At 37.4% G+C, this 13581-nt stretch overlaps 1 protein-coding gene across 6 annotated transcripts in view; it reads right to left on the bottom strand.

Annotated features, from left to right (window-relative positions):
- The window catches only part of FGF12 (fibroblast growth factor 12), a 596835-nt gene that overhangs the window by 179765 nt on the left and 403489 nt on the right, over positions 1 to 13581 (bottom strand). Inside the window, exon 5 of one of the 6 annotated variants that reach the window (XM_070072363.1) lies at positions 12912 to 13178. The exons of the other annotated variants lie outside the window; for them this stretch is intronic. Coding sequence (XP_069928464.1) covers positions 13054 to 13178 — 125 coding nt within the window. The 3' untranslated portion in view covers positions 12912 to 13053. Of the gene's footprint in view, positions 1 to 12911; positions 13179 to 13581 lie in introns of those variants that run through there. 6 annotated transcript variants of the gene reach the window in all.

Here is a 13581-nt window from a genome sequence, read left to right as displayed (position 1 = left end):
CATCTCATATACATGAAATAAGAAAATAAATCTCTTGTAATTTAAAAATAGGAAAGTTGGGTTTTCTTCATAAAGCATAGTGTTTTCAGTTTTCATCCATGTTGTACAGTAAATTAGTACTTCATTCCTTCTCATTGCCAAGTAGTATTTCATTGTATGAATATACATAATTGATCTGTGCATCAATTGGATATTTGGGTTGTTTCTACTTTTTCTGAACAATATTATTATAGATATTCAAGTCAAAGAGTTTATGTGTCGACATATGTTTTCATTTTTCTTGGGAATTCCTAATAGTATAATTGCTGGGTTATATGGTAACTTTACATCTAATCTTTTGAGGTACTGCCAGACTGTTTTCCAAAATGACTACACATTTTTCATGCCCAATAATATCTGAGTGCTCCAATTTCTTGCCAGCAAGTGTTAATTAAGTATATTTTTAATATAGCCATCACAGTGTTTGTAAGATTGAATCTTCCTGTTGTTTTAATTTACATTTCTTTGATAGCTAATGGTGTTGATTATATTCAGATCTTTTGTATACTACTATTTTCTTGAAAGGAAGAAAGACAGAGAGACAGGAAGAGATCTCCTATCCACTGATTCACTCCCCAAATGCCCACAATAGCTGGAGCTTGGGCAGGTAGAAACTGGTAGCCAGGAACTCAATCTGGCTCTCCCATATAGGCGGTAGGAATCCAACTACTTGAGACATCACCTGCTGCCTCCCACGGTGTTCATTAGCAAGAAGCTGGAATAGTAATGGAGCCAGGACTCAAACCCAGGCACTACAATAAGGGATGTGGGAATACCAAGAGGTATGTTAGCCACTGTGTCAAATGTCTGTCCCTTTTGCACACATTTAATTGAATAGTGTTACTGACAACTGTTTAGTTTTATAAAACATAAAATTTTGGGGCCAGTGCTGTGGCACAGTGGGTTAACACCCTGGCCTGAAGTGCCAGCATCCCATATGGGTGTGGTTTGAGTCCTGGCTGCTCCACTTCCAATCCAGTTCCAGGCTATGGCCTGGGAAAGCAGTAGAAGATGGCCCAAGTCCTTGGGCCCCTGCACCCACATGGGAGACCTGGAAGAAGCTCCTGACTCCTGGCTTCAGATTGGTGCAGCTCTTGCCATTGCAGCCAAGTGGGAAGTGAACCAGTGGATGGAAGACCTTCTCTCTCTCTCTCTCTTCTCTCTGTATAACTCTGACTTTCAAATAAATAAATACATCTTTTAAAAAACATAAAATTTTATAATCATGACAACTAGTTCTAAGGGTTCTTTATATAATTTGTATATGAATTCCTACCAGATAAGTGCATTTCAAATTTTTAACCCATTTTGTGAGTTGACATTTTGCTTCTTTGTGGTGTTTCTGAAGTACGAAGTTTTAATTGTAATGAAATTCCACTTACCTATTTTTTTATTTCATCTATCAAGCTTTTGCTTGTGCTATGAAGTCATTGTTTTTAATCCACTGTCACCAAGACTTTCTTTGGAGACTTTTGTAGTGGTAACCCATATATTTAGGTCTTTGATCCATTCTGAGGTACTTTTTCATATGTGGTGTGAAAAATCAGCCTGTCAAACTGCAAAGTTTTGGGCATTATGCTACTAACCAGATTAATGCCGACAAGATATTTTTTTACTGAAATAACTAAAAACATTCCTGGAAATCCTTGAAGCATTTTAATAATGAAAACAGCATTTTGTTAAGTATCATGTAATTAAATACACACACACACACACACACACACAGACACACCTCTTGGTTGTCATGAAAAGTCAAAATACAAAGATAAAATAAAAAACAAAGAAATAATGATGATGATTAATGAAAATTTTTTGACAAAACAAGTATCATGTTTCTATAATATTAATTCTGTTTTATGACTTTTAACCAATTAAATCTTATATTATGCTACAAAAGCATAGTGTTTGTCTCCCTCTTTTCTCATGACTAGAGCATCTATAATAGTTCTCAGCACGATAGGTACAAATAATTTTTCAAAATTGAGTAGATGAAAAAATTAAAATGAAAAAAAGTCTGAAATGGCACTTCCAATGCAAGAATTACAACAGAAGTGAAAACCAGTAAGCTTTACAAATATGCTGCTCCTACACATGTGTTTCACTGTTCTTGCTTCTACTAATATTGTCCAGCCCCTCGTTTGCTATATGATTTTTCTTTTAATTCTTTGTTTTAGCGTAAATATAATCTCCTTTTAAGTTTTTCATGGCAAGACTGTCCAAATTAGTGTTCTTTGTTCTTCTCTGTTACAGAATCATGTTCATCTCTTCCATATCTCTCCTCTCAAATAGTGAATGTTCAGATTTATCTATATGTTGCTTTGCTCTCCTACTTCAGGGAATGAGCTTTCATTTTATTTCCGATGTCTGAAACAACATGTACCACATTTTTAATTGTACATAAGTAGATCATAAAGAATTAAAAAGACTTTTAGAACAAGACAGAGAAAAAAGGAGCAGAATGTAGTATAGATATGCATATGTAGTTGCTTCATTAGGTTACATAAGGTCTTTTGGATCACCATAAATATTAGCTGACAAGTTTATGAACTTGTACTAGGAAGCTAAATACTGAACTCCATTGTACAAATGGAAGCATTGAAAACCTATTGATTCCTGTATTTTTGGGAACAACTATATTGAAACCAAGGCAAACATGACTATACAAATTTATTGCTGTTTTTCTCCATGGTGACTTTCAGCTCCCTTATGATCTCTCTCAATTCTCCACATTCCCCTCAGAGAGAGTGTTTTCCCATCTAAGGAAATAAAAAATGAAAGTTGAAATACTAACACTTACTCATTTTTGCCCTAGCTACAGAAAAATATTGCAGAGGAAATATCCAGCAATCTGCCATGAAATCTCAACAAGCAGAAAGCTTCTTTCTCCAAATCCCAGATGAATTCTAATCTATTCAGAGCTGAATAAAATTAGACATAATCTCTCTTCCCTGTAGTCTCTGGAGTTCAATATTTAGCTTCCTAGTACAAGTTCATAAACTTGTCAGCTAATATTTATGGTGATCCAAAAGACCTTATGTAACCTAATGAAGCAACTATATTAGCATATCTATACTACATTCTGCTCCTTTTTTCTCTGTCTTGTTCTAAAAGTCTTTTTAAATTGTACAAGTTTCATGTACTTCATATATACAGACTTAGGAAATAGTGATACTTACCAATCTACCCTCCCTCCTGCCCATGCTCCAACCCTTCTTCCTGCTCCCTCTTGCATTATCACTCTTAAATTTGCAAAGACCTACTTTCACTTCACATAATGATTTTAAAGTTAACCCTACACTAAGTAAGAGTTCAACAAATAGTATGAAGGAAAGAAAAAAAAAAAAAAAAACACTGTTCCTCTACAAGAGACAAGGGCTATAAACAATTATCAAATCTCAAAATGCCCATTTCACTCTAATACATCACATTTTAGGGACTCAGTTACCAATATCAGGGAAAACATACAGTATCTATCTTTTTGGGACTGGCTTATTTCACTAAATATAATGGCTTCCACTTGCATCCATTTTTTTGCAAAAGGCAGGATTTCAATATTTTTACAACTAAGTAGCACTCAATAGTGTATATACACCATAATTTATCCAGTCAACAGTTGAAGGACATCTGGGTTGATTCCATATCTTATCTAATGTTAATTGAGGTGCAGTAAAAATGCAGGTACAGATAACTCTTTCATATGCTGTTTTCTTTCGGTTTTGGAAAATTCCCAGGAGTGATATGGCTGGATCATATGGTAGGTCATATTCAGATTTCTGAAGTATGAGGTATATTCATACCGTCTTCCACAGTGACTGCACCAGTTTTCATTACCACCAGCAGTGGATTAGGGTATACTTTTCCCCACATCTCTGCCAATATTTGTTGTTTGTTGATTTCTGTATGAGAACCATTCTAACTGGAGTGAGGGAAAACCTCATTGTGGTTTTGATTTGCATTTCCCTGACTACTAGTGATCCTGAGCATTTTTTCATGTGACTGTTGCCCATTTTAATTTCCTCTCTTGAAAAATGCCTGTTCAAATCCTTTGCCTGTTTCTTCAATGGATTATTTGTTTTATTGTTGCTGAATTTCTTAAGCTCTTTATAGATTCTGGATATTAACCTATCAGTTGCATAGTTTGCAAATATCTTCCCCCATTCTGTCAGCTACTTCTTCACTTTGCTGAGTATTTCTTTTGCAGTGCACAAGCTTCTCAGCTTGAAATAATCCCATTTGTCAATTTTGGCTTTGATTGCCTGTAATTCTGGGGTCTTTTCCAAAAAGTCTTTGCATCCGCCAATCTCTTGCAGAGTTTCCCCAATGTTCTCTATTAATTTAATGATATCAGGTTGTAGATTTAGTTCTTTGATCCATTTTGAGTGGATTTTTGTGTAAGGTGTAAGGTAGGGGTCTAGTTTCATACTTCTGCATGCAGAGATCCAGTTTCCCCAGCACCATTTGTTGAAGGGACTGCTCTTGTTTCAGGTGTTGATTTTAGTTCCTTTGTCAATGATAATTTGGTTGTAGATGTGTGGATTGATTTCTGGAGTTTCTTTTCTGTTCCATTGGTCTACATATCTGTTTTTGTGCTGGTATAGGCTGTTTTGATTATAACTTCCCTGTAGTATTTCTTGAAAATCTGATATTGTGATGCCTCCAGCTTTGTTTTTGGAGATTACTTTTATACTTTTGGTCTGGAAATGTGTGAAATTCCTAATGTACTCATTCTGTATCCATCTTCCCCCATTGCTATGTAATTTATTATTTGGACTGAATTTTTGTATTTCTCAAAAATTCACATGTTAAAGCCCAATGACAAAACTGATATTTGTAGATGGGGCTTTGGGAAGTAATTAATTTATAATGGTAGGGCTCTGATTAAAGGGAGTAGTGCTTTATTTATTTATTTATTTATTTATTTTGACAGGCAGAGTGGACAGTGAGAGAGAGAGAGAGACAGAGAGAAAGGTCTTCCTTTGCCGTTGGTTCACCCTCCAATGGTCACTGCAGCCGGTGATCCAAAGCCAGGAGCCAGGTGCTTCTCCTGGTCTCCCATGCGAGCGCAGGGCCCAAGAACTTGGGCCATTCTCTACTGCACTCCCGGGCCACAGCAGAGAGCTGGACTGGAAGAGGAGCAACTGGGACAGAATCCGGCACCCCGACTGGGACCAGAACCCGGGGTGCCAGTGCCGCAGGCAGATGATTAGCCTATTGAGCCGCGGTGCAGGCCGGGAGTAGTGCTTTTCTCTATCTCTCTCTCTCTCTGTCTCTCTCTGTCTCTCTCTCTCTCTTTGAGCTTTATCATATGCAAACAAATTAGGAACACAGCTAACTAAAAAGCTGTAAAAGAGTCCTGCCCAGAACTGAACCATGCTGGGACTTTGATCTTTACACATCAACCTCCAGAACTGTGAGAAAAGAGCATCTGTCATTTAAGCCACCACCTCTATAGTGAATTGTTATAGTGGTCAAAACTTATTAAGACAACCTTGGTTTTGATGAATATGTCAAAGTGCATAGTTTCAAATTGAAAACAAAAATAAACAAAGCCAAGCATCACCTCACTGTCTTTCCAGGCTATATCCCACCTTCCTATTCAATGATTTAAGTGGACATCTGCTGGAAATTCTGGAACACTGTCAGCTTTCCTGATAAAGGCACCATCTCTTCCAATGGGCTCCTTTCTACTGTCTATAAAGTATGTAAATTAGCTGGAGATGCAGGAGTTATCTTGTACCATGAGGAAAAGCCAAATAATCGAAAGGTCTTAGCCCTAATGGGTCTGTCAAGTGAAAAATGGAATCCACACTAGTAACTATCTGTCTCTACACATATGATTAAGTGAGGAAACTTGAACTTCTGATCCCGTTGGACCATTGTGATGGGTATCACTTTCACTTACAGCAAACCTCTATTCCTGGTTGATACAGAAAAGTGAAATTAAGAAATTTTTCATTAAGTGTTGATCTTGGGGGCTGGTGCTGTGGTATAACAGGTAAAGCTACCACCTATAGTGCCAGGTATCTCCTATGGGCACAGGTTTGAGTCCCAGATGCTACCTGTGGGAAAGTAGTAGAAGATGGCCCAAGTCCTTGGGCCCCTGCACCCGTGTTGGGAGACCTGGAAGAAGCTCCTGGATCCTGGCTTCAGTTCAGCACAGCTCAGGCCATTGCAGCCATTTGGGGAGTGAACCAGTGGATGGAAGACCTCTCTCTCTCTCTCTCTCTCTCTCTCTCTCTGCCTCTCTGTAACTCTGCCTTTCAAATAAATCAAATAAATCTTTAAAAAAAAAAAAAAGAAAAGAGTTGATCTTGGGAAGGAAAATCAGAAGAAGAAATGTTCATATTAGTGAAATTTCATACATATATTTATATCTCAAATGTCTCCACTAAGTCATATATAGATCATTTTAAGGTATATGTAAAGTAACTCCATAACAATTGACCAAATCCCAAGGCAGGATGCTTTACAATTAAATATGTACTATCACTAATTATAAGATATCAGGCATAAATTGGAATTGTTCTGAATGAACAGGACATATTATTACCCTCAAGGACACTTGATATTTTCAGTGGCCTGAAAATAAAATTCCTTCTTTAAAGTTGGAGCTGGCTAAAATATATGTCACATTTCTATGTGTATAATGTTTCCCCCAACTTAACTACTGGGTTTTAATTTACTTTTGATGCAAAATAATCTTTATGCATACCAAAAATACAGCAGATGTTGGATGGACAATAATGTATCATTTCTGTGGTGTGTCTGTATCCACAAATACTCTTATTTGACCATGTATCACAGGCTTCTTCCATGTTTGTTGTTTTCTTAACGTTCTTTGTGCTGTTTAAAGAATGAATTTTTCTGTAGACTAGGCTATAAGAATGATTTGCTTTTGCTCTCATATTCACCATATCTAAGCTATTCAAAACTCAACTGAAATATTAAAAATAAAACAATTAAATATCCATTAAAATCCACTGATTTTCTTGTACACGTGGCACTTATAATTTACTTCAGTTTTTCTCTCCCTGAAGCCCATGAAAATGAGTGACAGGCTTCTTCTCTGTTGATTACTTCCCCTGAAAGCTACAGAAAGAGATATTTGCAAGATAGCAAGTGCCCAGAACTTGAAAAACTGGCTCAAAAATAATTGAGCCATATCTGTTGATAATTTTCTTATTATAAACACAAGAGTCATTCAAATGTGAGATCTATAAATTTTACATTGGTTTTGGAGGGGGAAGGTAAGGAAAGGCAGAGCAAATAAGGATATGGAACTTTTTTTGGAAATCAAACTATACCAGGAAATCTTACTTTTCAGAAGGTAATTAGGTAATTCTATCAGAAACAACAGGAAATGTGGAGTAAATGAAACTTCAGCCTTTCAGGAAAGCCTAATCACTAAAAAGCACTTATGGCCAGGGTGGCTAGGCTTCAGATCAGTGCAGTGCGCCGGCCGCAGCGCGCCAGCCGCAGCAGCCACTGGGGGGTGAACCAACGGTAAAGGAAGGCCTTTCTCTTTGTCTCTCTCTCTCACTGTCCACTCTACCTGTCAAAAAAAAAAAGTGGAAATACTGCTAAAACAAAGGGTTGGATTAGCCCTACTCTGAATGGATGGTAAGATTGAGGGTACATTGAGTGTCCTCTTCTTATATTGCCACTTCTATTGCTGCTTCAGTCAAATGCTGTTTGACTTTGTACTACGTGCTGTGTGGGGGCTTTAAATGCATCTTTCCTTCTAATCTTTCCCAGAACCCTACAAAGCAAACATTGTCATCACTACCCCCATTTTACATATAAGAAAATTGATTCTATAAAGTTGATGCATTTTCCAATTTTGTCACAAAGGAATTCAGTTACAGGACTATGATTCAAATTCAAATTCATTTATTAAGTTCACATTGTATAATATTGCTTAATACTTCCTGATTCACTGACAACCAGAGGAACACAATCTAAAAATTCTGGAATATGATTACCTGTTGCCTAATGTGCCTCATGGCAAGATGGAAAGAAAAAGCATAAATCTGGTATTATTTGCAAATGATTTAGCAAAAGGTCTTCATTACTGTGCTCAGAGAAGCTGAAACTTGTTTTTATTTTTTCAGTGAAAAATGTGAATAGAAATACATATGTTAATATTCAGAATTAAAGCTAGCCCTAAAGCTAAAAGTATTAATATTTTGCAGAAGTTATAAACTCTTGGGATAAAACTAAACCACTTATATACTTAACAATAAAACAGTCACCTCTTATTTGAAGGTAAACTAGTAACTGATTTGAAAAATGTATAGTCACAACCATAAAAGTTATTACAAAGATCATCAAGGCCAGAAAGTGCATGGATCATTGCCATAATTAAACTGTATGATGTCTCTACTAACTCATTCAGCAAAATTTTAGCAGGTGCTATTCCATGGGAATTGCGGTTTGCAGTGCTATTAGAGATACTTATCTATATCAGATATGGTCCCTAATTGTAAGGAGCTTGTATCTGACAGGATATGGAAGGTATAGAAACAATTCTAAGAAAAGGAAGCAAGGAAATATACAATATATATCAATTAGAAATGTGCCAGGGGATTCCAATTCAATCCCATCAAGGTGGCATGTACCAATGCCATCTCACTAGTCAAAGTGATCAATTTCTGTTCACAACTGATCACACTGATAGGTCTAAGAGTCGAAGGGATCACATAAACAAGACTAGTGTCTGCTAATACTAACTGACAGAATAAAAAAGGGAGAGAACGATCCAACATGGGAAGCAAGACACACAGCAGACTCATAGAATGGCGGATGTCCTAAACAGCACTCTGGCCTCAGAATCAGCCCTTAAGGCATTCGGATCTGGCTGAAGAGCCCATGAGAGTATTTTAGGCATGGAAAGCCAAGACACTCTGGCAAAAAACAAACAAACAAACAAAAACTAAATGAAAGATCTCTGCGAGTGAGATCCCAGCAGAAAGAATGAGCCATCAAAGAAGGAGGTACCTTTCCCTGAAGGGAGGAGAGAACTTCCACTTTGACTATGGCCTTGTCTAAATAAGATCGAAGTCAGCGAACTCAAAAGGGTTCCATAGCCTTGGCAACTCATGACAAGAGCCTAGGGAGATTACTGACGCCATAAACAAGAGTGTCAATTTGTTAAGAAACAACAGGAATCACTGTGCACTTACACCTCATGAAGGATCTCTGTCCTTAATGTGTTGTTCAATGTGAATTAATGCTATAACTAGTACTCAAACAGTATTTTACACTTTATGTTCTGTGTGGGTGCAAACTGTTGAAATCTTCACTTAATATATACTAAACTGATCTTCTGTATATAAAGATAATTGAAAATGAATCTTGATGTGAATGGAATGGGAGAGGGAGAGGGAGTGGGAGTTGGGAGGGTTGTGGGTGGGGAAGTTACAGGGGGGAAAAGGCCATTGTAATCCATAGGCTGTACTTTGGAAATTTATATTTACTAAATAAAAGTTTAAAAAAAAAGTACAAACATGGACTAATATTTACTGCATAAATTGTTAAAAAGTTTTATTGAATTCTGAATGATGGGAAAATTTGGACATCTATGATACAGGGGAAGTAAAAGTAATTAAATAAGTAAAACAAAAAGCACTTTCTGGGGTGGGTGTTTGAAATAGTAAGTAAGACACTGTTTGGGACACCCACATCCAATATTGGGTTTCCTGGTTCAGGTTTTGGCTCTGCTTTTAAATGTAGTTCCTTGCTAATGAGCACACTGGGAGGTAGCAGGTGATGGCTCACATACTGGATCCCTGATACCCTTGTGGGAGAAATGAACTGAGTTCCTGGCTCTAGATTTGACCTTGGCTAGAAAGGGGCCTGACCTTTGTAAGAATTTGGGGAGTGAAGCAGGGAATGAGAGATTGCTCTCTCTTTCCCCTTGTCTCTCTTTTTCTCTCTTTCAAATAAATAAATAAACCATTTTCTCCTTTCATTTTTGGAAGCCCTTCATAGTGGCCTTCTCTTTTCTTCTTCCTCAGAGGACCCTCCCTGCTTTTCAGTAACTCTTGACTCAGTTTTTCAATACAAGAGCAGTACCGTACCACAACCTTGACACTTACTCAGGCAGACTCAGGTGTAGTATTCCACATGGTGCAACAGGCCTGCTATAGTGAAGGAAACCCTCTTTCATTGTTGTTGCTACATCATTGTTGATGACTTTAAATAAACCCATCACAAACAAGGTGATAGGCTGCCATGGCTTCCAAAGAAATATACTTTAGATATGACATTACAACATTACAGAGAGGTGCATCCTTAATAGCAAACAAAAGCAATGCTAAACAAAGAAATGAATGTTCCTTTATCCAAACCTTCATCTATATCAAGTGACATCATTTTAGTTACTTAACCTGTTTTCCAAATGTACTGCTGCCATACAACAATAACACCAGAATTATTGCAAGGTTAAAATGAGTCTGTTTAAATGACAGTTCAGAGAAAAAAATAAGAAGACAGTACATGATAGAAATATTTCATTATACACATAAGGCCAAGGATACTATAGTATTAGGAAAAACTCATGGTTTTTGGTGTTAAAACCTAGATCTAACTTCTGGTAACCTTATGCACCATGATGAGTTTAAATCAACAAACTCTTTAAGCCTTAGCTTTTCATCAACATCTATGGTTTATTTCTATTTTTCCACACAGAAATGCCATGAAAAATAATATAAATCTAAAAGTCCCTTATAGACAATAAAAATTAAGAAAGTCTATTTTTTGTACCAGCAAAGTCATTAGGACTGCTGCCATGACTGTTATTGTAACAACTACTTTCTTGGCTACCTGTAACATTATTTACTCATAAGAGCTTGACAGAGAGGGGTGACTTTATCAGTGACTTTGCTTCAAATATAATTGCTGTGGTTTAAGGCAGTATTCAAATAAAAATGTATGTTCATAATTTGACTTTATCCCTCAGTTGAAAAATATATATCATTAGTTCACAAATTACCTAATCAGACTTGGGAGTTTATAAAGTAAACAAATAATAGCTGTATTTGTTTTTTTTTTAATTCAACCTTTGCAAAATACTTTTTTTTTTTTTTTTTTTTTTGACAGGCAGAGTGGACAGTGAGAGAGAGAGACAGAGAGAAAGGTCTTCCTTTGCCGTTGGTTCACCCTCCAATGGCCGCCGCTGCAGCCGGCGCACCGCGCTGATCCTGGCAGGAGCCAGGAGCCAGGTGCTTTTCCTGGTCTCCCATGGGGTGCAGGGCCCAAGCACCTGGGCCATCCTCCACTGCACTCCCTGGCCATAGCAGAGAGCTGGCCTGGAAGAGGGGCAACCGGGACAGAATCCGGCGCCCCAACCGGGACTAGAACCCGGTGTGCCGGCGCCGCAAGGTGGAGGATTAGCCTATTGAGCCACGGCGCCGGCTTGCAAAATACTTTAATCATTGTTAATCACTGAACACTGATGATCAGTTAGCTAAATTCATCAAACCACTAATTTAAAAATACCAAAAGTCTTCTGTTTAGTTACAAGTTCCAGACATGTTATAAATTATTCTAATTGCACTATTTTTAAGTGTCATTTTTTCCCAGAAGCAATGCTCTCACGTTGTGCAAACCACTGGATTATTATTTTTTTTTTTTTTGACAGGCAGAGTTAGACAGTGAAAGAGAGACAGAGAGAAAGGTCTTCCTTTTTTCCGTTGGTTCAGCCCCCAAATGGCCACTACGGCCGGTGCGCTGTGCCGATCCGAAGCCAGGAGCCAGGTGCTTCCTCCTGGTCTCCCATGCGGGTGCAAGGGCCGAAGCACTTGGGCCATCCTCCACTGTCTTCCCAGGCCATAGCAGAGAGCTGGACTGGAAGAGGAGCAACTGGGACAGAATCCGGCGCCCCAACTGGGACTAGAACCCAGTGTGCCGGCACCACAGGCGGAGGATTAGCCAAGTGAGCCGCAGCGCTGGCCTGGATTATGTTTTTATTTCCCAAATTTGTGCCAGATGATACACTTCATCTTTATTTTATCAATTCCTCTTCCAAACTTGTGTAAGAAAAGACATTTAAGGTCAAACAGTGTGATGATGAGACAAGAGACAGTCAGAGGAGTGTATTAATAGAATAATTCAGCCTCTTCAATTGGACAGGCGTGTACACATACAAATAATTCAACCATATCCAAAAAGAGGTGTGGCCTTTGCCATTGGTTTAAGGACTTTTTTTTTTCCTGAAGAACTTGGACTAACCAGGGAACAATAATGTGACTTTGGGTCACTCAGTATCAGACCACCTATAGTGAAATCAACCATGTAGGCAATCAATCAATGGTACCTAGCTAATGCAGCCCCAATAAAACTCTGCTAAGAGAGAGGTTAAGGTGACTCTCCAGTTGCTAATACAACCTGTGTGTTGTCACACATTGATACCTGAAGAGTAACAAACACATCTTGACTATATAGCTGGAGAACAACAGAATTTCCAGACTGACCCTTGTGCTTCTTCCTTTGGCTGATTTCAATCCATATAATTTCCCTGTACTAAACCATCACAATGAATACATTAATAACAATTTTCAGTGAATTATGGAAATTTTTCTAGCAAATAATCAAATCAGTGAATGGTTTTATAAACGTCCCAAACTTAGTTTTTCATAAGTGTGAGTAGTTGTGAGGATTGTGCCTTCCAATGTTGTAGTTGGCCCAAATAACTTTCAACAACTAATAATTAGACTAAGTGGAAAGTTTAAAAAGACAAGGAGCTTGTCTACTAACACACCTTTCTATGCTCAGTACATAGTATGGTACCCGATACATGGCTGAGTTCCACCAAGTACAGGTTGAATTCATTTTAGGGTATTTTGTTTTATTTTCTTTTGTTTCGTTTGAGATTAATTTTGATGACAAACCAGCATTTGTGAAGTGATTTACAAGACTGCCAATACAGCTTTAGCCACTGTAATCATAGTTGGTTGTCCAACCATTTTATGGAATTTGTTCTATTTATACTTGGAATAAACAATTTTAAAAAAATCAAGTCTTTATTGAGGATGTTTCTTTACCACAAAATATGTTTAGTTCTGCAGTTGGAGGATATGCACAGCTCAGGTAACAAAGATGAATATACTTCCTGTCCACAAACCAAACTGCAGCCAAATCTGTGGTAATAAAGCAGAAATGGCATGAAGTTCTTACTGAGAATGAGTAATGGACAGAGGTGACATATTAAGTAACAACTGAACTGAATTATAAGTAAGTTTACAAATTACACAGGTACAGACCAGAAAAGAAAAAATGCAACAGTGTTAGAAATGTCATTACTATCAGTTTTTACCCTTTAAATGCTTTATTACAAATATCATTCTATACAATAATTATCTAAAACATTTATCATTAATTTTCTAACTGCAGTTTGAAAATAATCTAGCTCCATAATTTATACTAAACAATATTTATCTGCAACTATTTTACATATACATGGCTCAGCTTAAATATAAAAAGATAACAATGTGAGTGAATTCACGCAGGCAGTAGGAGGAGATATATTTAGGTATTGATCTC

This window comes from Oryctolagus cuniculus, chromosome 4 (assembly GCF_964237555.1).
Source record: "Oryctolagus cuniculus chromosome 4, mOryCun1.1, whole genome shotgun sequence".
In the NCBI taxonomy this organism is placed as follows: domain Eukaryota; kingdom Metazoa; phylum Chordata; class Mammalia; order Lagomorpha; family Leporidae; genus Oryctolagus; species Oryctolagus cuniculus.
Note: the sequence above shows the minus strand (reverse complement) of the source record. Positions and strands in the feature narration are given on the sequence as shown.